Here is a 27,283-nt window from a genome sequence, read left to right on the forward strand (position 1 = left end):
CTTACCTACTGTAATACCTACAGTAGACGTAGATGAAATACTGCTTGGAAATTTCATCTGTGATATTACTGTGTTTTGATCTCTATAATTTATTACAAGAGGAATTAATATTTCAAGTGACATATATTTAATTTATCAAAGACACGAATTAATATTTTGTAATATGAATGTCATGAAAAAGGTAAATATATATTTTAGCGTAATTACATCTCATGTAATATTTTATTGTGGATAATATATAACTTATAATATTATATACATATATTGATTAGATGTATTTTAATAATAATTATATTCATATATTTCAGGTTAAATATGAAGGCAGTGTGACGTCATCTTGTACACAAACTCGGTCTGTCTGGGTGGAATAATTTCTCTTGGCTGTTGACGAAGACCACCACCACGGTAAGTCCTCACAACCACTCCTAGTGCAGTATTATTAACGGTCTTATTTGTGATTTTATGACTTTATTTCTTTGTCCATTGTCTGTGAGCAGGATCCCGTCTTGTTTACTTGAAGCTGTTCCTTGTGGGTTAGGTTAGGTCGGCTGGTTCCTTGGATTTGAGAATATTTTTGGGGGTAAATTTTTACTTTAGGACATGAGTCGTTTGGGGTTGACCAATATGTTTTTCCAGTGTATTTTGATGAGTTTTAAACGAATCTAATCTTTATTTTTGGCGGAAATGGACAGTTTTTGATAAATTTCCATAAGCGCGTCCCACTCTGTTAGAAAGTCAAGAATATATTTGATATTATTGCGTTTACACACCGTTCATTCCTACCACTAATCTATTATCATATTCGAATAAGACGTCTAATTATAAGATAATTTTCATCTATTACATTACCGGGGGAAACGTATAACAACGGAGATAGCTTATCCAAAATTTTCTCTATTTTCTTCCATTAATCTTCCGCCATTATCGCCTACCTCTCCTCCAACACTGCGTGTCTCCTGCGTCTCCTTCATAAATCATCACGCGCATGCGTTCTCGTACACATTACGCGGCCAATCAAAAGCGTTTTTGTTTTTGCAACCAATTAAAATGATTTTGGGTTTAATTCACAGTATATTTGGCCCAATCAAATTCGAGTTTTACTTTGGGTCTCTCATATTTCGAAATTCAAGTTCAGTAACTTCAGTTCCGACCATGGCAGTCTGTGATGGGTGTCACTTCCATTATATGGAGCTGATTGAGAGTTTTGGGAAAAAACGAAGAAACTATAGCATTTTTTCGATCGCATGGTGTTCTTCCAACCTCAGTAAAGTGTACTAAGAGCAAGACTGAATGTAAATATTGCAAAGACCAACATATGTGGCGTTGTGTAAGAATCTCAGAATCCAACGACGAACAAGAACCAGGCCAATAAGGTAAGAAATAGGTGATTCCATCATATGGTGAGTCAGTTAGGTTAGGTTAGGTTTGGTTTGGTTTTTGTTTCTCTAGTGTTTTATGATGTATTTTGCCATGATTTTTTTTCGTAAAACGTCCAACGAAAAAAATTCGAAAAAACCCGCTAATTTCCCTCAGAAATGAAGGTCATATTCGGTCTAAACACACACAAATACACTAGAAAAATATATTTATGACTTTCTAACAGAGAACGGTGTGGCAATGCAAATTTACCATATATTTTTCTGGTGTATTTGAGTGTGTTTCAACCGAATATGACCTTCATTTCTGAGGGAAATTAGCGGGTTTTTTTTTTTATCGATTTTTTTTTGAGACTTTTCGAAAAAAATTAGTTGCTAACCGTATAAAAATGCACCAAAACACTAGAAAAACAAAACCAAACCAAACCTAACCTAACCTAACTGACTCTCACCATATGATGGAATCACCTATTTCTTACCTTATTGGCCTGGTTCTTGTTCGTCGTTGGATTCTGAGATTCTTACACAACGCCACATATGTTGGTCTTTGCAATATTTACATTCAGTCTTGCTCTTAGTACACTTTACTGAGGTTGGAAGAACACCATGCGATCGAAAAAATGCTATAGTTTCTTCGTTTTTTCCCAAAACTCTCAATCAGCTCCATATAATGGAAGTGACACCCATCACAGACTGCCATGGTCGGAACTGAACGTGAATTTCGAAAAATGAGACCCAAAATAAAAATCAATTTTGATTGGTCCAAAAATACCGCGAATTAAACCCAAAATCATTATAATTGGTTGCAAAAAGGCTTTTGATTGGTCGCGTGACGTGTATGGGAACGCATGCGCGTGATGATTTATGAAGGAGACGTGCAAGAGACACGCAGTGTGAAAGGTGAATTACCTTTTAAATGGCCGAAGATTATAGGAAAAATCAAGAAAATTTTGGACTTGCTCTCTCCGTTAATATACATTTGCGGCGGTAATGTAATAGATGAAAATGATCTTAAAATTAGACGTCTTATTAGAATATGATAATAGATTAGTGGTAGTAAGTGGGAATGTTTAAACACAATAATACCAATATATTTTTCTAGTGTATTTTGTGTGTGTTTAGACCGAATATAACCTTCATTTCCGTCGGAAAGTGGCCCTTATTTTATCTATTTTTTTCGTGGGACGTTTTCCGAAAAATATAATGGCTAAGCGAATACAAAATACACCAAAAAACACAAGAAAAACATAAACCAAACCTAACCTACTGTAACTGACTCTCACCATATGATGGAATCACATGGTGATGGAATCACCTATTTCTTACCTTATTGCCGTCTCTTCTTTTTCTTTGGGATAAGGGACGAGTTAGGACAACGCCACACATGTTGGTCTTGACGATATTTACATTGTCTTGCACTTAGGCAGGGCTGTCCCTAGGAGGGTGCTGGGCCCGGGGCAACTCAGCCACTGCGGGGCCCTAGAAAAAAAAAAAAAAAAAATTTATATATATATATATATATATATATATATATATATATATATATATATATATATATATATATATATATATATATATATATATATATATATATATATATATATATATATATATATATATATATATATATATATATATATATATATATATACACAGTGACCCCTCGTTTAACGAACACCTCGGTTAACGTAATTTCGATTAACGAACTGCCTTCCATAAGGATCTTCAATTCGGTTAACGAAAAAAAATTCGCTTAACGAACTTCTTACGAACCGACCTCAACATGTTTTCGCTTGCACTGACCGGGCAACCAGCTTTAGTATCAGTCCGCCAGTACATTAATCGGTTCTAGGGCTTAAATTCCTTACTATTTTTGTAAATATCAAGAAGTTTATACTATTCAATAATTTTAAAGTTTAATATTCAATTTTTTAGTCATTTTAACAATTATTGAACAAAATTGAAGGTAAAGTGACAAGTTTAATGCGCGGCATCCAGCCTCTTAATACAGCAAACAGGCGTCAGTCTCTCTTTGTTTTCACTGGAGGTAACATCTTGCTTGAGACTCTCTTCAACTAAACGCTTTTTTTCTGTGTTTCCAAGCAAATTATTGGTCATTTTGAAATATATTTTATATATTGACAATATATAATGCAGTACAGTGTTGATTTAAAGAAAATAATCTTGAATTAAACCAGAGAGCTAAAATTTTATGGGTGAAATGGCACCATGGGGTGACTTCTCTTCCACCCCAATACCTTCTCTTCTTCCTTCTCCTCCACCCCCATTCTAACTCCCATCATCATCATCATCATCCAGGAGCCTTCTACATACACACCTCAAAGTAAGTGAACTTTCTACCATTTTTGTTGAATTTAGGAAATTTTCGGTGAGCTGGAACCAATTACCCAAAAACCCATTGGAAATAATGCCGAGCTCAAGACCCAGACTGTTTCAAGTTAACGAACGACCTTCTGAAACCTGGAGTTCGTTAACCGAGGCTGTATATATATATATATATATATATATATATATATATATATATATATATATATATATATATATATATATATATATATATATATATATATATATATATATATATATATATATATATATATATATATATATATATATATATATATATATATATATATATATATATATATATATATATATATATATATATATATATATATATATATATATATATATATATATATATATATATATATATATATATATATATATATATATATATATATATATATATATACAAATCAAGGTGTATATATACAGAGGAGGGTGAGACCAGGTCCACAATGGTCAGGTATTAGGTAATGACCCTACTAATCTTTAAATAGCACACAAGGGTTGGTGGTAAGGTCAGATGGTCAAGTGACCCGGCCTTCTCACCTGATCACAAATCTTCTTAATTACAAAATTGTCCAGCTTGTACATGCTGTTACTCAAATTCATGTTGAATGCTTCGGTATGTTTAATAAGACTAGATTCTATGATGTTCCTACTATCAATTGAATTACATGGTAATATTGAGGAGGCATTATCCCCGTCAATGCAATGCTTGTTATCCCTCAAATGAACAAACAGAGCATTGGATTCCTGGTCTGTCCTAACACTGTATTTGTGTTGTTTAATTCTAGTTGCAAGATCTTTACCTGTCTGGCCTAAGTAAAACATATTACATTCCTTGCAAGGAACTTTATAAATGCAACCAATTGTGTTGTTGGGGGAGTTCTTGATTAACATTTGTTTAACAGTGCATGAGTTTTTAAATGCCACATTGACATTCCAGGTTTTTAGCTGTGCAGGAGTGTGTGAGAGATTTTTGTGAAATGGTAATATTAAGATATTCTTATGGTCATGGGCGGGCTTGGGATCAGTTCTATAAAAAAAAATTTCTTAGTAATGTTTAAGCATTTGTCTATGAAAGATCTAGGGTATTTAAGGTTTGAGCCAATATTATATATATATTTGTATTCCTCATCGATGAATTCCGGACTGCAAATTCTCAAGGCACGTAAAAACATTGTTGAAAATACTGACTGTTTGACTTTATTATGGTGGGCAGAATAATAATGAATGTATGAACACACATTAGTTGGTTTTCTATAAATACTGAACTTAAAAGTGTTACCTATTCTGTGTATCAGACAGTCTAGGAATGGCAATTTATAGTCATGCTCTAATTCCACAGTGAATTTGATCGAGGGGGCTAAGTTGTTAAGTTGTGGCAGGAAAGCTTTTAGGTCCTCATTACATGGCCAGAGACATAATACATCATCAACATATCTAAACCAGACTGCTGAGGGTGGTAAAATATTACTTAATAGTTTCTTTTCAAAGAATTCCATATATAGGTTGCTTAATACAGGTGAGAGTGGATTACCCATTGCCATACCAAATTTTTGAGCATAATATTCCCCATTGAATTCGAATTTGCAATCCTTAATACATAGTTTGATGAGTTCGATGAAGTCGTCTTTCGAGACGGGCAGTGAAATGTTATCCAGGGAATCTATGAGGAACTCTAGTAAATCATCAACTGGGACCTTTGTAAAGAGTGACGTTACATCAAAGCTGACCAGTTTAAAATCATGATTAATGTGTAAGTTATTGAGTTTATCAACCAGATCCATATTATTCTTGATATTGGAGTTAGAAATGTTGCCAACTAGGGGATTTAGTAAAGAAACTAACCATTTAGATAGTTTATAAGAGATTGACCCAACTGAGCTAATGATGGGTCTTGCTGGGTTATTGGGCTTGTGGGTCTTGATTACACCGTACATGTATGGCAGTGGAGGGGACGTTGAAGTAAGATGTTTAATGAGAGTAGCTTTGCCTCTCAATAGGGACTTCAGGTTTTTTGTTGAACTGGGTGTTGACAGTGTTGAGAGGATTATTTATGAGTTTAGAATATGTTGTAGTATCACATAAAAGGTCATTCATTTTAGAGATATAGTCATCTTTGTTTAAAATCACTACTGTGTTGGCTTTATCTGCTTTAGTGACATGTAGATCCTTATTTTTCTTAAGGGCTTGGATTGCTTTGGTGAATCTTTCTGGACAGTTTGGAACACAAGGCTTGGACATAGATGCATACACAACACCTTTACACAAGTTCACTTCTTCACTTGTCAAATTACTGAATTTCTCCAAATTGCAAAATGCTCTGGCTGTCAACACTGTCGACTCCCTTGTTAGAACCATCAAAACTTAAACCATAGCCGAGGGCACACAAGGTATCATTGTCTAGTTGTTTAGAGGAGAGATTCACTACACAGTTGTTATTGGCATCCTTAGTCCAATCACTATTTCTAATAAGGAGTGCCAATTTGTGGTCTATCTTGGCTTGAAGATCAGAACTCTCACGTCTCAGGTTATCAAAACAGTAGTCCAACATGAACTTTTTCCAATAACTCGGTATGGTCATATTAAAAGCGCGCTTTTTTTGTCTTACAATACGGAAGGCTTCATCCACTTCAATTTTCTTTATTTCAAAATGTTTCTTAAGGATGATTTCTTGGAACTCATCAAAGGGGCGGTCAGACATCTTCAGGACACGTTGTGGGAGGATTGATCTAGGCATAACTTTTTCACTGAGGCATGTTTACCAGTAAACAATGGAAACGATGCACCAACACACCACCAGCTGTGAGTGTCGGTACAGTTGCCAGGGCAGATCTCTTGCGTCATCATAGCAAGCCCAAAGTAGCCAAATCCATGGTATGGTAGCACAGGACGATGTAAAACAAAGTATTCATTTATTAAAGTTAATTTATAGATACTGGACATAAATTTTTGTTCATTACATTTGAAACATCAATCTTTGTTAATTAAATTTGAAACAAGAGAAAACTACGATACTGGATTTTCATTAAAATATTACATCACAAGTATATTTTACCTTAACTGTGACTGAATGAATATATTCTCGGGAATAAATATGGAAATGTAATATTTTTGCTGGAATGACGTACATATTATAGTGGGAAGTGGGATAAAATCATGACGAAAGACTTTCGCTTTCTTTCGTTGTTCAAAATATTTTACCGTAATCGCTTTTCGAATGGTTTTCAGTTAAAAAACTGTTGTACTCGTACTGTATTTCAATAATATTCTATCCTATCATTAGCCTTATAATCCCACAACTGAAAACCATTCGAAAAGTGATTACGGTAACATCTTTTGAACGAAAGAAAGCGAAAGTCATTGCTTTCGTCACTTTCCACTGTAATACGTACATCATTTCAGCAAAAATATTACATTTCCATGTTCTCAGAAATATATGGTATTTTTGTTGAAATGTAATGTACAGTATTTAACATTAAAATGCAAAAATAGCTATAAAAACAATTGATAAACCCGTAATGTACTGGCTGGCATCTCCACTCGTCCCTGCTCCTGCCAGTCACCTCCTCCCCGCTCTGTCCCTCCGCCTCCTCCACATCGTCACTACTGTTGTATTACAATAATATTCTATCCTAATTGACTTGAATAAATACTACGATACCATATTTCTGAATATTTTCATTAAAATCCATCCAAATCATTTTCCTTGCCATCGTCTGCAGCACCAAACAGCTTCTCCCAGTCCTCTCCTTGAACAGGGCTAGAAGGTACGTGTTTTTCGAATCGTTTTCAATTAAAAAAATGTTACATCACATGTATATTTTACCTAAACTGCGCCTGAATGAATATATTCTTGGAAATAAATAGTAATTTTGCTGAAACGTGATGTATTTCAATGTAAAATAGGATAAAATACATGACGAAAACAAAAGACTTTACCTAACCTTCCAATGTTCAAGAGATGTTACTCGTTTTTTTAATAGTTTTCGGTTAAAATACTGTTATATTACAATGATATTATATTCATACTGTGCTTGATATAGTACATTCACAGAAATGAAATATTTTTGCTGAAATGACGTAAGTATTACAGTGGAATGTGGGACAAAATCGTGACGAAAACAATGACTTTCGCTTTCTTTCGTTCAAAAGATGTTACCATAATCACTTTTCGAATGGTTTTCAGTTAAAAAACTGTTGCATCACAAGTGAATTAGGATAGAATATTATTGTAATACAACAGTTTTTTTAACTGAAAACCATTCGAAAAGCGATTACGGTAACATCTTTTGAGCGAAAGAAAGCGAGTCATTGCTTTCGTCACTTTCCACTGTAATACGTACGTCATTTCAGCAAAATATTACATTTCCATATTCTCAGAAATAAATAGTACTTTTGCTGAAACATGATGTATTTCAATGTAAATTAGGATAAAATACATGACGAAAACAAGAGACTTTACCTAACCTTCCGATGTTCAAGAGATGTTACTTGTTTTTTTAGTAGTTTTCGGTTAAAATACTCTTATATTAGTGATATTCTATTCATACTGTGCTTGACATAATACATTCACGGAAATGTAATATTTTTGCAACTACAGTGCTGATGTCAACACAAGTGTGGTTACAGCGAGACTGACTTGAGTGAGGGAGAGCTATGCGTGTGTGTGTGAGGTTGCGGGAGCGGGTGGTGTCCCGTGTGAGGTGCCGCGCGCGAGTTGAATGTACTTCAATTACAGTGACCCCTTGGTTAACAAACTCAATCCGTTCCAGAAGGTCGTTCGTTTACCGAAAAGTTCGTTAACCGAAACCATTGTTTCAATGGGTTTTTGGGTAATTGGCTCCAGCTCACCGAAAATTTCCTAAATTCAACAAAAATGGTAGAAAAGTTCACTTACTTTGAGGTGTGTATGTAGAAGGCTCCTGGATGATGATGATGGGATTTAGAATGGGGGTGGAGGAGAAGGAAGAAGAGAAGGCATTGGGGTGGAAGAGAAGTCACCCCATGGCACCATTTCACCCATAAAATTTTAGCTCTCTTGGTGTAATTCAAGATTATTTTCTTTAAATCAACACTGCACTGCATTATATATTGTCAATATGTAAAATATATTTCAAAATGACCAATAATTTGCTTGGAACACACAAAAAAAGCGTTTAGTTGAAGAGAGTCTCAAAGCAAGATGTTACCTCCAGTGAAAACAGAGAGAGACTAACGCCTGTTTGCTGTGTTAAGAGGCTGGATGCCGCGCATTAAACTAGTCACTTTACCTTCAATTATGTTCAATAATTGTTAAAATGACTAAAAAATTGAATATTAAACTTTTTATATTATTGAATAGTATAAACTTCTTGATATTTACTAAAATAGTAAGGAATTTAAGCCCTAGAACCGATTAATGTATTGGCGGACTGATACTAAAGCTGGTTGCCCGGTCAGTGCAAGCGAAAACATGTTGAGGTCGGTTCGTAAGAAATTCGTTAACCGAATTTTTTTTCGTTAACCGGATTGAAGATCCTTATGGAAGGCAGTTTGTTAATCGAAATTTCGTTAACCGAGGCGTTCGTTAAACAAGGGGTCACTGTACTTGTAAATTAAAAGTACCGTAACATTGTATTATATACAAACTTGTCATATTTCTGGAAAATAAGAATATACCGGTAAACACAATTTCAACGTACGCTAAAATTAAAGGCTGCTTCAGAAGGGCCGATGCAAAAACAAAGCCTCCGCGACCAGGGCTCTGCCGTATCAGCTAGACGGTGCACGTGTTTTTTTAATCGTTTTCAGTTAAAAAACTGTTACATCGCAAGTGAATTAGGATAGAATATTATTGTAATACAACAGTTTTTTTTAACTGAAAACCATTCGAAAAACGATTACGGTAACATCTTTAAAACGAAAGAAAGCAAAAGTCATTGTTTTCGTCACGATTTTATCCCACATTCCACTGTAATACGTACGTCATTTCAGCAAAAATATTACATTCCATATTCTCAGAAATAAATATTAGTTTTGCTGAAACGTAATGTATTTCAATGTAAATTAAGATAAACTACATGAAAACAAAAGACTTTACCTAACCTTCCGATGCTCAAGATATGTTACTCGTTTTTTTAATAGTTTTCGGTTAAAATACTGTTATATTAGTGATATTCTATTGATACTGTGCTTGATATAATACATTCACGGAGTGCACCCGAGACTTTGTTATTCCCTAATAAAGACACAGAATTTGAAATTGCAACTGGGGTTGCAATTGTTGAGGCAACTTAGATATGTCTGATTACAGCAAATGTGTTATTGTTATTGTTATCCTCAATAGATGTAGGTGAAGCAAGGGGGTAACAATACACCTGGAGGCAACTGGAGGCCTGAAAAATGCGCCATGACAGCAGGTGTGCAGATTTTGATGGAGGCGTGATGACGAAAATCGCGATAACCAAGTGCGCTATAACCAAGGGATGACTGTATGAGAAATTTACGGGACTGTGAGGAGTCTAAAAGTTACGGTACCGTATCTCTGCTACTGTACGTAACTGATGAGGTGTTTTGAATACGCGGCCCCTCAACATCCCCAGCAGTTAGTGAGCAATGTACAGACTCTAGTGGAGTACAGTGCAGAGCCAGCCAAGTTGTCTCCTGGGGTAAGTATCTACCAGTAAGTCTTAACTATTAAATTCTGATAACTTCAGCATTATGATACTGTTCACTTTATTTCAGACATAAAGGTGTGAGTGGATGGAAAGGAACATTATGGTAGCATCAGGAGGCCATCCCACACAAGAGGCAGAACAATTCCTCACAACTGTACAATAAGTCAGTACAGTACTGTATTAGTGAACATCTTCAGGAGAACATTGTAAGCAAGATTAAGGTAAATTGTCAACTCCCCAAATCTTAAGGTATAAATATGAAAGTCAAGTTGGTGTTCTAGGAAACAGTGAGAATAAAAAGAAGGTTCACACAAGTGAATCTTTCTCCTGACAATACCAGTTAAGTGATGCACTGTGTTATGTATTGTCTAATTACAGTATGATGAGTGTTGCAATGTTTCTACCTAAACAACTACCTTGTGACTCTTGTGCTTGTGTACACTGCTGATAAAAGTTTCAATATATAAATGTGACAAGTGTTTGTCTGCTGTACTGGTGAGACAAGTTCACTTGTGGTAAATATTTCTCACACAACAGTTAGCTCAAGAACCACATATATGTGCAGAATTATTAATGCAAATATAGTTGTGAAGAGTGGAGAACTTTTTATACAATACAAAAGTTACCCAAACGTGTGACACTGAAGGAAATGTTTTCTTGTATGGAGTGTTGTAAAGTGTGTAAAAGATGGCCCAGTTTATGAATCAAATAGCTGGACATAACGGCCAAAATAATTATGTGTGTGTACAGTGTGGTGAATTATTTTACAGTAATGATTCATTGAAGATGCATACCTGTATGGCTGAACACACTGATGAGAAAGATATAAAGTGTGAAGAGCTTGATGAAAGCTTTAACAGTGACTATGATGTGACACAACATGTGACTGTTGATGAGAAAGATATTAAGTGTGAAGAGCTTGATGAAAGCTTTGACAGTAACTATGATGTGACACAACATGTGACTGTTGATGAGATTAATATTAAGTGTCTCAAAAGTGTTAAAAGTTATGACAAAAAAGAACAACAAAAGCAGCATATGGCTGTACACTCTGGTGATGAGGAGGATTTTAAGTGTGAAGAGTGTGGTAAAATTTATTTCAGTAAAGGCTATCTGAAGCAGCATATGATTGTACACTCTGGTGAGAATAAGTTTAAGTGTGAAGAGTGTGGTAAAATTTATTCCAGTAAGGGCTATCTGAAGCAACATATGATTGTACACACTAGTGAGAAGGATTTTAAGTGTGAAGAGTGTGATAAATGTTTTTCCAGAAACAGTGATCTGAAACAGCATGTGGTTGTACACACTCGTGAGAAGAATTTTAAGTGTGAAGAGTGTGGTAAAATTTATTCCAGTAAGGGCATTCTGAGGCATCATATGGTTGTACACACTGGCGAGAAGGATTTTAAGTGTGAAGAGTGTGGTAAATGTTATTTCAGAAAGAGCACTCTGAAGCGTCATATGGCTGTACACACTGGTGAGAAGGATTTTAATGATTTTAAGTGTGAAGAGTGTGGTGAATGTTATTCCAGAAAGAGCACTCTAAAGCGTCATATGGTTGTACACACTGGTGAGAAGAATTTTATGTGTGAAGAGTGTGGTAAATGTTATTCCAGAAAGAGTGATCTGAAGCAGCATGTGGCTGTACACACTGGTGAGAAGGATTTTAAGAATTTTAAGTGTGAAGAGTGTGGTGAATGTTATTCCAGAAAGAGCACTCTGAAGCGTCATATGGTTGTACACACTGGTGAGAAGAATTTTAAGTGTGAAGAGTGTGGTAAATGTTATTCCAGAAAGAGTGGTCTGAAGAGACATATGGCTGTACACTGATGAGAAGAATTTTACATGAAAGTTGTAGGGAAAGGTCTTACAGAAAAATGATCTGCAGAACTGTTTGGTCTTGCATGTTGTTAACATTTATTTCAAGTGTAAATAATGGATTACTTATTTCCAAAAGAAGACCAACTGGAAATTATCATCTGATGGCTGTGTTGGGAATTATTGGTCAAATTGACTTACTGTTTACCATTGTTTGTACACCTGCACTGTACATAACAGGCTGAATCTTTGAAACATTTTGTGATGAATTTACTGAATAAATACAGGTTGTACCTCTCTAGTCCGGCAACCTCGGGACCTGACTGGTGCCGGACCATGGAAATTCACCCTTTTCCTGGATAGATAGTGACTTGTGCTTATGCTTGGAAGCACTAGCATCACTTTTTCTGCATCATGGTCTCTTTGAAGACATATTGAAGGGTTAAATGTCGTATAGTAGCTTCTCAAATCTCGAGAGTTTTTAATTCTTAACGTATTTTATTGGAACACAAAAAATAAATAAATAAAAATTTTGACGGCGGAAACTTGAATTTCGACGGGTTTGAACGGCCCGCCAACGTGCAGACGACGTGCATAATCGTGTAAACAGCGTCATGTCTCTTATGTACAAAAGATTCATTATTGTTTATTACTGAATGTCTTTTTTATTGAATTATGTTTGTGTGCAAAATGAGCAATACAATTCATTAATAATACGTAGAATATTAAAACACACAAGGAAATGACACAGCATTGTTTTCGTTGATTACAAAACCAGTGACTGACTGGTTCTACATATAAAACTGAAGAAAATAAGACCTTGGCTGTAGCTGTAGTAAAATTAATATGGTTGTTTTAAGTAATGTTATTTAATGTTAATAAATGGAACAACAGAAGTAGCTAACGATAATGGTAAAGAAAAAAGAGAGATCGCGTATGTAAGTGAACATGCGCACACGTGAAAACATATCGTCATTACTTTACATAAGAATATGAAAGCAACACTTATTTACTGTTCATATATATTTTGATTAATGTTTCTGAATTTGTTGTTATTGAATTAATGTTTGTGTCCAAAATTAACAATACAATTTATTAATAATACGTGGAATATTAGAGGAGACGAGACGGCTGCCGGCATTGTTTATGTTAAAGCTTACAAAACCAGTGACTGATTGGTTCTACATATAAAACTGAAGAAAATAAGACCCTGATTTTAGCTGTAGTAAAATTAATGTAAAACATTGAATATGGTTGCTTGAAGTACCTGTAATGTTATTTAATGTTAATAAATGGAACAATATAAGTAGCTAACCATTAATGGTAAAAAAAAAGTGAGACTGCTCGTATGTAAGTGCGCACATGTGAAAATATATTGTCATTACTCTACATAAGAATATGAAAGCAACACTTATTTACTGCTCATATATATTGAAGGGTTAAATGTTGTACTCTGTATAGACAAGCAGAGAGAGAGAGAGCAGCCGAACTGCCGGATGTAAACAAACCTTAATTTCCCGCAGCTTTTTTTTTTTTAAGGGGATTAGCCCACCCGGGCATAGGTCACTGACCCACATTGGGGCCTGAGGGGCAAAAATTTAATACTCCTGTAATAATATTAATAATTCAGATAAGTTAAAAAAAAAAACTGCCTATCTCCCTATTGGAAAATCGTTCCGGACCACGGGAGTTTCTGGACCACAGAATGCCGGACTAGAGAGGTACAACCTGTATATATGTATCTGTCTGTCTGTCAGTCAGTCTGTCCAACTAAGTAATAACACTGGCAAGTGAGATCCACAGCCACATTGGTCTTTATTACAATGTTTATATGACTTTATTCCTTTATCCCTTAGATGGCAGCAGGGGTGACTGAGAGAGAACCCAATGAAAATGTTGTCTTTATATGGCCCTGATGTGGGTCAGTGATCTACGCCCGGGTGGGCTAATCCCTGTTAAAAAAACAAACAAAATGCCCCACAAAAAAAAACTTTTGGTTTTCAGAGCTTTAAGGAATTTTGGATAAAGGGTTGTCAACCTATATATATATATATATATATATATATATATATATATATATATATATATATATATATATATATATATATATATATATATATATATATATATATATATATAACGAAGAGGAGAAGAAGGGAAAACACAAACATCTTTACTAAGTTGTGTTTCTATAATCACTGACGTTTCGGAAAAATCATTTTCCATCATCAGAACCTACAAAACCCAACTTAGTCAAGATGTTTGTGTTTTCCCTGGTTCTCCTCTTCGTTATGAAACTAGGCTTTCCACGTAACAAGTCCATTGCTGAAGTTTTATATATATATATATATATATATATATATATATATATATATATATATATATATATATATATATATATATATATATACGTATATATATATATATATATATATATATATATACACACACATATATACACATATATACACATATACATACATATATATACATATATATACACACACACACAGTCGACCCTCGTTAATTTGGACCCCTTTAATCCGGATTTCGGATAATTCGGAAAAATCAGAACTTTTTTTTTTTTTCTTTCTTTAGGAATATTACCTATGCGGGCCTTAACCTAAAATACTGGTCCACCCACTGCTCGGATAAAACACCAGCGTCTTTTTGGTTAAATGTAACATCTCCACCACTAGTGTGGGGGGGGGGGGTTGCAACTTTTAGCTTCAGACATGAAAAATATTTATCATTTACTGCCAGTAAACAATGGAAACGTAAAATATGTACCAATTAGTAATGAAAAGTTGTGCAGTTACTTCAGCAAATGAAGCTCACCAACTTACAATAGGCTAAATTACCTTACAACGTGCATTCAGTAGTCTATGTTGAAGTTCTTAGCACAGGCTAACTTATCATATCATATACGGTATCACAGTTCTCATTGATCTACAAAAAATACCGGTAATAAAAACCTTTTCGATATTTCACACTCAATATAATACCTGGTAATCTACTTCAACCTCCTATTGTTTACAACGACACATGACGCACCACCAGCTGTTGAGTATCAGCTACACGGTACACGTGTTTTTCGAATCGTTTTCAGTTAAAAAACTGTTACATTACATGTATATTTTACCTAAACTGCGCCTGAATGAATATATTCTCGGAAATAAATAGTAGTTTTGCTGAAACGTGATGTATTTTAATGTAAAATAGGATAAAATACATGACAAAAACAAAAGATTTTACCTAACCTTCCGATGTTCAAGAGATGTTACTCGTTTTTTTAATAGTTTTTGGTTAAAATACTGTTATATTACAATGATATTCTATTCATACTGTGCTTGGTATAATGCATTCACGGAAATGTAATATTTTTGCTGAAATTACGTACGTATTACAGTGGAAAGTGGGATAGAATCATGACGAAAACAATGACTTTCGCTTTCTTTCGTTCAAAAGATGTTACCGTAATCGCTTTTCGAATGGTTTAGTTAAAAACTGTTGTATTGCAATAATATTCCCTCCTAATTGACTTGAATAAATACTTGAATGGAAATATACAATATTTTTGTTGAAACTACCAGCGTTTCAGTGTAAAGTGTCGTAATAAAAATTTGGTAAACAATTTGACTTCGGCACTCGGTGTTTCAGGCACGGCGAGCCTCAGTTTATAGGACATAGAGCATTTTTACTGAAGGTTTTGTTGTTCCATTACCCTCAAAAACGTGGGTCGACCTATAAACGAGGAATATCATAAATTCACGATTTCTTGGTCAAAAAATCAGGGTCGACCTGTAAACAAGGGGGGGTTATAGATGAGTATATACGGTATACAAGGCTAAGGACAAACTCACTGCATTTTCTTTGAAATATAATGTAATATTAACCCCTAAATCGGTTAATTCGGACAATCGGCTAAAACGGACACCCTCCCCCCCTATTAGTCCGAATTAACGAGGGTCGACTGTATATAATGGGAGAGACGTGCCAGGGAGGGCGTGGGTTTACGATAAGTATGTTGCCACCAGTGTAATGAGGGTGAACTAGAAGTACAAGTAAAGTAAGAATTATTAGTAATAGGAGACTAAGGTAAGGAGAGTTTGGTTGTGTGGCCGATTAGTTTTTTAAACTGGTATTATATTTGTAGGGGAAAACTTCTAAACACCACTTCTAAGTACAGCTATTTATTAGTTAACTCAATGGCATGGACACATTAATATATCGAAGCTACTAGACACTGACTCTCGGACACAAACATGAAATGGATACTCTTCCCACAGTAAGTAACTCACCCTAAGGATCACTCTGATGTAATGACTCACGTGTGACCTGAGGGAGGCCCAGCGGCTGGGGGAACGAATGCAGGTGCTGTTGGACTCTGTCTCCTGTGGAAGACTCTGCTAGCTGGGGAGGGAAGTCTCCTTATGGGAAGGAGCTGTCAGTCCCTCCCCCCCCCCTGTTACAATAATAATGCCAATGCTAATGTCCAAGAAGGGAGCTGCAGGGCCTATATATTGGCGGTCACGAGCCGGAAGATGTGGTCACTAATCTGGGTGTGTCTGGTCAGGTGACAGGTGTACTGGCTAGAGGGTAGCTTCTTGAGTAACACGTCATGTCGCCGGGTTTACTCTGGCACCTAGTCCGTGACCTCTCCTGGGTCAGATCTTACTGTCACTGTAGGGCGTGTCAACTTGCGTAGGTGACCACGTGGGCATCTACTTACTGTTATGTGTGTTGTATTTCTCTGGGCTGTAAGCTGTGGTCTGATAAACAATCATTACAACCAGTACCACCACCACAATCACTATTACCAACACCACAATCACTGACCAGTACCACTACCACAATCACTTATTAGCACCACCACCACACTCACTTCACCACAACCATTAAATTCATCAATAAGTTCTTTCCTAATTGCAAGTAGACAAGTGCAAACGGGCACTAGTCGATCCATAATTTACCATGATGAGATGTATCAAGTGAAACATGTATATGGAGCAAGTAACAAGATCACTAGATTACTACATGATGTTGTAACCGCTAGATTAAGGTTAGGATATAAGTACCTCTGGGCAGTATGTTCCTCAAGCAGATGTGAACAAAACTAAATGTAAAGTGTGTGGCCAGACAAATAGCCACACACTTGAACACTACGTCCTTGACTGTGTGAAGATAGAACCTTTTAGGGACAGGTCCAAGCACACTTATAAGAATATAATCAAGAATACAAGTACTGTATATAAATACATTGAAAATTAAAAGTAAGAGAAATATAAGACAAACACTTAAATAAGAATATATATATACAGTCAACCCTCACTTTACGCGGTTAATTCAACCCACAGGGTACCGCGGAAGGTGAGAAACGCGTAAAGTGAACAACATAACATATGGGATTAATTGAAATAGAGACCGGCTGACCCCCAAACTCCACTTTTTCCGACACAATACCTATGTACTAGTAAAAATAACATCATAATTTTATGATGGTACATGCACACAATTAATACTTAAGAGAAATAGAGAAATACAGTCGCCAAGTTAATGTCCATTCAAATAATGGACTCAACTCCCTCCCCCTCTTCTCACACTACACTCGCTGGCTCTTCCCTCTCTGAGAAATTTTTGGGGGAAAACCACTAGATTTTAAGGTATAGTAATAAATAATACCTCAAACTAAAGTTAGGATAATATAATTGACATTGCTGGACTCCTTGTAAGACCAGGAATATTTTGAATATAAATGTCATATATTTTGCACAAAAGATAACATATTTACTCAGAGTAAACAAAATACTTACATTAGATCTAAAATTTGTATGTCTAATGCAAAATCTATGATGTTTATATTCAAAATGATCATCAAATTGTAAGAATTCCAGCAATGAAAATTATATTCTGGCCGGGTAATTTGTATGAATTTTATGAGCTAAAACAAATATCTTCAGTTAATAAAAAAAAATATTCTTCACAACACTATCTGTCAATCAAAGTACCCCACCTTGCCAGATGGTCGGTCGATCCCAACCCTGCCCCCAACCCCCCACCTTCCCTCCCTACCAGAGAAATGTTGGGTGAAAAAACTAAATTTTAACTTTTAGTAATAAATAATGTAATGGGCCGAGTTTTCACTTTTCATAATTTACCCTTCAGATATTCTTTTCTGTTATGATTCTTCAATTCTTTAGTTATAACTTCAGATATTCTTTTCTGTTATGATTCTTCAATTCTTTAGTTATAAGTATACTTTAGATTCTTATACAAGTCATTCTCTTCTCAGTTATGTATGTTCTTTATCTTAAACTTTCATGATGTATATATTTAATAATTTCTATGCTGTGTCATTAGTTCCACAATGTACATACCTGTCTTATCTTTCTTTTCTTGTACTTTCCAAGTCTTTCATTTCATTCATATATATTAGATTCTCAGTTTCAATGTTCTTACCTTTCGGAAGTATACTCTGTTTTATGTCTATTCTTATACATGGGTTAGTCTGGGGAGCCATGTTACTCTTAGTACAACTCTTTTTATACTTACACAGGGTAGCTGCCACCTCCCAGACTTTTCATTATATAACATAACTCATGGAAGGGTTTTGGGTAGTGTGGTAGATGTATAGGCATGTGAGTAAGTATTATTTTCTGGGAACCAATGTTTAGAAGGAGTAGAGTGGTGATACTCGTAGTTAACTAATTCAATATTTATTAACACAGTGAGTGGAGAAGATGCATCTTAGATTCACTCAGGCTAAACAGAACCGCAATTAACTTACTAAGTCATCAAACACTTCAAGAACTTATTACCTCATTCAACACCTCCAAATACTCATTACTTTATTAGACAATTGGGATATCATTACCTTGACACATGAGATTCCGTAACTATTATTCACAAGCCATCACTGGACCCTCAGGTCTTACTTTAACAAGTAACAAATTACCTCTCCACTTCTTGATGAGCATTATACTCTCAGGTTATTCGCTCATGGTCACTACAGATGAATACCTAACACACTGGGCAACTCCACAATTAGTAACATACACTATTTCTTATCAGTTCACAAGGAACCACCTGGTACCTTGAACTCTCGTTCAGGGGTTCAATACTTAACCCGGGATACTATATTTCTGCTAGTTATCCCTCCAAACATGGACCGACACTGCTCCATGCAATAGATGAAGTACAATCTCTAGGTGGAGTCAGCGGGCACAGTTGTTTACAGCGACCGCCAAGCTGAAGGCTCGCTCGCTAGGTGCACCCAGGGAGGTTGACTCGTAACACACTGGCAGAGTGGTGAGGGCGCTTCCCGGGGGAATCGTGTCCTGGGATTCTAAATGCGCCCCCTTAGAGACAGTCTTCAAGAACCATCTTGCCCATAGGTAGCTATCGACCCTCAGGAGAGTTGCTAACACACCCGCGTCTGGAGACGTGGAGAAAAAATCACAGAAGGAGTGAATATTTAACTTCACTATACAAAACATACGTCTGGCACCGGTTCAGACGATAGATAGATCTCTACTTTACTTGACTCAATTGGCACTGAAGGTACTATGTTAAAACATGAACACTGATATTCACAAAAATGGCTAAGTTAAACTGAGTTAATATGGCGGCGTGGAATACACGTGAACATACCTGGAGACGTGGAGAAGAAATCACAGAAGGAGTGATTTTTCCTCGCGCGCCGGCATATATACGGGCCTGAGGGCATATTCCTACTAGAAAGACTAATTTTACTAACAATAGCCCTCTATTCAAAGTAGTCACTGGACACCTAGCTGTGACCGTCAGTGTCACAGATCAGGCTAATTTTCTACATCTATATTTATGATTTAATCAGAGATTGAGTTTGTCAGTAAAGAGGTGAATTGAAGTTATATATGCTTTCGCAACTCTATTGGCCTGACCGCAAACCACATCCCAGGTCAAACGGCCGTTAAGTCTTGGAGAATTTTGAGTTTGACAGGAACTGTTCAGAAGATTAATGACTTTCTTAAATAGACAACTGACACTAACTAAACTATGAACATCAGATTCTCTGATGTCGGGGTGACAAAATAATATAACTTCAGTACCGATGAGAAACCCATGGGTATCCCCACGGACGACCTAAAATACGCCACTCTAACTGGCAAACTCAACACTCACTTACTTGACACGTCTTACCAACAATAAGGACAGTTGCAGCGTTCAACACCACTCACAATGGATCTTGAATGTTCCAACTGTAAACAGACATATCTAAGTAGACTCAAAACAAAGGTGTTCTCTCTCACATTCAAATTCATTATATAGAGAGGTTGGTTTCAGTAAGTCAGAGAAAATGGGATAACGGAGGACTGAGGCGTCTTGAAGTGACGAGAAAACGGACTCCTCAGATGGAGGACTCAAAATAAAAGCAGAGGTACATGTTTTGTGGGCTATTGAGCGTAATATGAATCATTTGATTTTGGCGTTCACTGACGTGTACGACCGTGGTCGTTACAATAATACCTCAGACTAAAGTTAGGATAATATAATTGACATTGCTGGATTCCTTGCAAGACCAGGAATATTTTGAATATACACTTCATATATTTTGCACAAAAGATAGCATATTTGCTCTGAGTAAACAAAATACTTGCATTAGATCTAAAATTTGTATGTCTAATGCAAAATCTATGATGCTTATATTCAAAATGATCATCAAATTGTAAGAATTCCAGCAATGTAAATTATATTCTTGCCGGATAATTTGTATGAATTTTATGAGCTAAATAAAAAAATTATACTTCACCCGCGTAAAGGGGTACACGCACCGCGGAATGTGAGCATCCCGGGTTCTGGCAGGGTACCGCGTAAACGTGGAAACGCGGAATGTGGGACCGCGTAAAGTGAGGGTTGACTGTATGTATGTATGTATGTATGTATGTATGTATATATATATATATATATATATATATATATATATATATATATATATATATATATATATATATATATATATATATATATATATATATATATATATGCTGATAACCACAAGGAAAGAAGAAAACACGAAGTTCCCAAGGTAACACTTTTAAGTTCAGTATTTATAGAAAACCAACTAATATGTGTTCATACATTCATTATTATTCTGCCCACCATAATAAAGTCAAACAGTCAGTATTTTCAACAATGTTTTTACGTGCCTTGAGAATTTGCAGTCCGGAATTCATCGATGAGGAATACAAATATATATATAATATTGGCTCAAACCTTAAATACCCTAGATCTTTCATAGACAAATGCTTAAACATTACTAAGAAAACTTTTTATAGAACTGACCCCAAGCCCACCCATGACCATAAGAATATCTTAATATTACCATTTCACAAAAATTTCTCACACATTCCTGCACAGCTAAAAACCTGGAACGTCAATGTGGCATTTAAAAACTCATGCACTGTTAAACAAATGTTAATCAAGAACTCCCCCAACAACACAATTGGTTGCATTTATAAAGTTCCTTGCAAGGAATGTAATATGTTTTACTTAGGCCAGACAGGTAAAGATCTTGCAACTAGAATTAAACAACACAAATACAGTGTTAGGACAGGCCAGGAATCCAATGCTCTGTTTGTTCATTTGAGGGATAACAAGCATTGCATTGACTGGGATAATGCCTCCCCAATATTACCATGTAATTCAATTGATAGTAGGAACATCATAGAATCTAGTCTTATTAAACATACCGAAGCATTCAACATGAATTTGAGTAGCGGCATGTCCAAGCTGGACAATTTTGTAATTAAGAAGATTTGTGATCAGGTGAGAAGGCCGGGTCACTTGACCATCTGACCTGACCACCGACCGTTGTGTGCTATTTAAAGATTAGTAGGGTCATTACCTAATACCTGACCATTGTGGACCTGGTCTCACCCTCCTCTGTATATATACACCTTGTTTTGTATTACTCTCTCTAGTCTGTACTCACCCCTGAAGATGTGAATTACACGAAAGCGCTTGGGAACTTCGTGTTTTCTTCTTTCCTTGTGGTTATCAGCATATATATATATATATATATTTATATATATTGAAGAATAATAACAATATTAAACAAGATACTTATTGAAGAGAATACAAAGAATATATAAGTATATGAATAAATCAGAATCTAAGAGAGAAGAATTGTACATATTATGAAGTAAGAAACACGCCCCCGTACACTGTGTCAATGCTCGTCAGCAGGCCCTTATTACTCGGTACCTGCACAAGGCCCAGCCTGTTAATGCCTTGGCAAACATCACTTTAGGATATGATGATGATGATGGCACCACCTATGATGATATTGAAGTGTTGGGTGACTTATTGGTGGAGGAGCTGCCTCAAGACTTGGAGGGATTTGATGCTGAGGTTAGAGGAGTAGAGGAGGGAGCAGTAACCAGCCCTCCCTGCCTCAGAACCCATCAACCAGCCCCGTCAAGCATTTCACTGACTCCATCAAGGTAAGTTATTCTACAGTATGAGTGTATATAAATATTGTTATCAACAATATGTACAATATAATATGTATGAATACATTGCAGTAATACCATTGTTTTGGTGGGTTGTAGGTCATTATGGGGGTTTGGGTGACACTGCGGAACTGAATAGGCTTATTTACAGTTATTTCAATGTCACTCGTTGCGCAATTTTAACTTTGCGACGCTAAACCCGATACCAATGATTCGTGAAACATGAGATCCGACTGTATTGTGATTCATATGACCCCTGGGTAGCTAGCTAGGAAGATAGGTTATTGTTTTGAAAGTGTAACTGTTCATTTTGAGTAACATGGTTAATAAATATAGAAACGTTATTGTAAACGCCTTGGTTAAGGACGTTCAGGTGATTGGCAAGTCGAAGGGAATGTTTGAAACTCGCCTTTTGACTCATTCAATGTTTATTGATGTGGTCAAAACCTGCAGACAACAAGGCGTTCATTAGTATTACATGGTGATCTATCTGATACATTATTAGTTAGTCGCAGACGATTTCATCTTAATTACAATTGATTATTAAGCATAGTGACATGATACAAAGTTCATAACTCAATTAATCTTAGCTACATTTCATTCCGCATTGTCTTATTTCTCCACATAAGGCAGAATCGAGTAGGCATAATTAGTCCACAATATTTCAGTACTGAGGGGTATGACATAAATTTGGCTGTACAGTACTTAAAGCACGGGTCAATGCGAACCAGTATGGTGTTCCAATGGACAATAATGTAGTACTGTGCAAATTGTTCCAGCACAAAAACTTGGCCAGAATTGGGAGTCGGTGTTTACCACAGAGGGCTGGTGGCTGCATGGTCCTCACAGCATCACTTGAGAAGCCAGGCGGCCACGCCACCCTTTAAACCATACACTCAGCAGAATCAGGGCATCTTGTTTGCGGAGGTCGCGTGGGGGGCTCGTGGTCGCAGGCTGATGTTTGTTCGGGTAAGGCAACGCCAGCATTGTAGTTGAAGCCAGCGGCGATAACTGTTATTGTACTGCGCACATCATTGTCATTCCTAAAAACCCCATTTAATTCATATTACGCTGTATAACATTCAAAACCACCGCGCTTGTAGAACCTCAGAAAACGGGAAACATTGATAAAGGATAACTCACCTACTCAATGTTACTAGACCATGTGTTGTATTGTACCCAGGTACAGTTATATCATATTAAGTGTATGTATTCATAGCATTAAGGAGAACTCAGGGTATCCATAAGATGAATGTTAAAGTCCAGTTGAGCCGGACTAGTGTACTGTAGGACTAAGTGTGGATCAGGGTTTGAAGGTCATACTATTTACATCTGTGAGCGTGTAGCGAACATAACTTCCACGGATATAATATGAAAATACATGAGAACAATGGTCTGGAAAAAGGATAAATGTATCAGAACTATGTGAGGTGTTGGAAGTGACCCAGAAACTATACTTGAAAGGAAATATCTTGTATGCGTCGGTATGAACTTAATACACCTCATATCCTCACGTGACATATACCCACGACAGGTACAGTGATCAGAGAATCTTATGTCTGTGTTCAAATAGTGCAATGTGTGAGAGGAGGATCCCTAATTACAGTTTTAAGTGAAGTTGATACACCCCCGCCATGAACATTCAGCCTTTGTTTTAAGGCGTGTCTTGTACCCGCCTCGGGTGTGCCGCGTTGATATTATAACCCAATGAATTTACCCACAAACTAGCAAACCAAGACCTTACCTTAGTGTATAATTTAGGATTAAAATATGTGTTTATACGGCATGAGTGACAATATACCGAAAAGTGTTCAGGTGAGAACTGTAAGAAATAAAAGTAAAAATTAAAGATTGGAAACTGTAGGCCTACGCGGTGAGGAGCGGCAGGGCACTGCCCTCAGTACCCTCCGTTCTACCGTCACCTCAGGTCAGTGTCCTATCGGGCTATATCCCGCCCTATAATTAAGGTTTATATAGAAGTTATTACAGTTTAAAGCTTTGCCTGATATATAAGTGTAATAGTAATGTGTTAGGGGGTGTGATAACCGCCCGTCAGGCATTATTTCTCAGTACCCTCCATTCTACCATCACCTCAGGTTCCATGCGGTCGGAGTGCCTTGCTGCCCGGCAGCCATTATCCCTATGAGCATCCCAACAGGTGGTGACTACTCCCAGCTATGCCAATCCACTGTGAACCTGTGGATTTCCAGCACACCACTCCAAATGAGTAGTAACAAATAAGGAGACCATGAGAAACTTTGCGGTCGTCACTTGGAGCGACCTATAATACCAGGCGTAGAAATAGTACTGGTATGTCTCTGGGTGAAGCCCTCGTCTTTACCCACCGAGGACGGTGTGCGAACGAGGTGCCTGTTGAGTATGCCTAAAAGTTACAAGGAGTCCCATACCTGCAGGGGTAGAGTGTAACATGTGTGCTACTATGCTACTATGTATGATAACCGACGGTGCTATATTCCATACAGGTGGAGCAGTCTGATGTGTTAAGGGATAGTGTAAGAAGGAATGACCGAGGTAAGGTGGTCACAGATTGTTATGCAATAAGTATGTGGATGACACGCCATCAATGCAAGAGTCTGGGGCCCATCTGGGTAACCAACATTTTCGTTGTTCTTCTGAGGAAGACCACCCACACACACACACACACCCTCCAACACCACCCACACACACACACACCCTCCAACACCACCACACACACACACACCCTCCAACACCACCCACACACACACACACACCCTCCAACACCACCCACACACACACACACACCCTCCAACACCACCCACACACACACACACCCTCCAACACCACCCACACACACACACCCTCCAACACCACCCACACACACACACACACCCTCCAACACCACCCACACACACACCCTCCAACACCACCCACACACACACACCCAACACCCACACACACACACACCCTCCAACACCACCCACACACACACACACACCCTCCAACACACACCCAACACCACCCACACACACACACACACCACCCACACACACACACACCCTCCAACACCACCCACACACACACACACACCCAACCCCACACACACACACCCTCCAACACCACACACACACCACACACACACACACCCTCCAACCACCCACACACACACACACCCAACACCACCTCCACACACACACACACACCCTCCAACACCAACCACACACACACACACACCCTCCAACACCACCCACACACACACACACACCCCTCCAACACCACCCACACACACACACCCCTCCAACACCACCCACACACACACACCCAACACCACCCACACACACCCAACACCACCCACACACACACACACCTCCAACACCACCCACACACACCCCTCCAACACCACCCACACACACACACACACCCTCCAACACCACCCACACACACACACACACCTCCAACACACCACCCACACACACACACCTCCAACACCACCCACACACACACACCCTCCCACCCAACACACCCCAACCACACACACACACACACACCCTCCAACACCACCCACACACACACACACCTCCAACACCACCCACACACCCTCCAACACCACCCACACACACACACCTCCAACACCCACCCACACACACCCTCCAACACCACCCACACACACCCTCCAACACCACCCACACACACCTCCAACACCACCCCACACACCCTCCAACACCACCCACACACACCCTCCAACAACAACCCACACACTCTCCAACACCACCCACACACACACACACCCCTCCAACACCACCCACACACACCCAAACACCACCCACACACACCTCCAACACCACCCACACACACACCCTCCAACACCACCCAACCTCCAACACCACCACACACCCTCCAACACCACCCACACACACCCTCCAACACCACCCCACACAACCCTCCAACACCACCCACACACACCCTCCAACACCACACACACCCCCAACACCACCCACACACACCCTCCAACACCACCAACACACACCTCCAACACCACCACACACACCTCCAACACCACCCACACACACCCTCCAACACCACCCACACACACCTCCAACACCACACACACCTCCAACACCACCCACACACCCCAACACCCACCCACACCCTCCAACACCATCAACACACACCCCAACACCACCCACACACACCCCCTCCAACACCACCCACACACACCCTCCAACACCACCCACCCACACACACCCTCCAACACCACCCACACACACCCTCCAACACCACCCACACACACCCTCCAACACCACCCACACACACCCTCCAACACCACCCACACACTCCTCCAACACCACACACACACACACCCTCCAACACCACACACACACACCTCCAACACCACACACACACACCCTCCAACACCACCCACACACACCCTCCAACACCACCCACACACACCCTCCAACACCACCCACACACACCCTCCAACACCACCCACACACCTCCAACACCACCCACACACACCCAACACCACCCACACACCACCCACACACCCCACAACACCACCCACACACACCCTCCAACACCACCC

The 27,283-nt window shown here is 38.1% G+C and overlaps 1 protein-coding gene across 2 annotated transcripts; it reads left to right on the forward strand.

Annotated features, from left to right (window-relative positions):
- Positions 1-297: 297 nt before the first annotated feature.
- On the forward strand, positions 298-14,136 carry LOC121869220 (gastrula zinc finger protein XlCGF8.2DB-like). Of its 2 annotated transcripts, XR_006089512.1 has the most exons (3): positions 298-405; positions 10,476-10,629; positions 14,083-14,136. XR_006089512.1 is itself a non-coding variant. In XM_042370461.1 (2 exons), the coding sequence occupies exon 2, from the start codon at positions 11,096-11,098 to the stop codon at positions 12,236-12,238; it is 1,143 nt and encodes a 380-aa protein (XP_042226395.1). In that variant the 5' UTR covers positions 298-405; positions 10,476-11,095; the 3' UTR covers positions 12,239-12,616. The 2 variants fall into 2 exon arrangements, 1 of the variants encoding a protein (XP_042226395.1); XM_042370461.1 differs by lacking the exon at positions 14,083-14,136 and having other exon boundaries at positions 10,476-12,616.
- The last annotated feature ends 13,147 nt before the right edge of the window (positions 14,137-27,283 follow it).

The sequence above is a fragment of the Homarus americanus genome, unplaced genomic scaffold (genome assembly GCF_018991925.1).
Source record: "Homarus americanus isolate GMGI-L3 unplaced genomic scaffold, GMGI_Hamer_2.0 scaffold16761, whole genome shotgun sequence".
NCBI lineage: Eukaryota > Metazoa > Arthropoda > Malacostraca > Decapoda > Nephropidae > Homarus > Homarus americanus.

Bases quoted from the DNA above. Each gene is read 5' to 3' on its own strand.
- LOC121869220 (XM_042370461.1), top strand. From the start codon at position 11,096: ATGGCCCAGTTTATGAATCAAATAGCTGGACATAACGGCCAAAATAAT.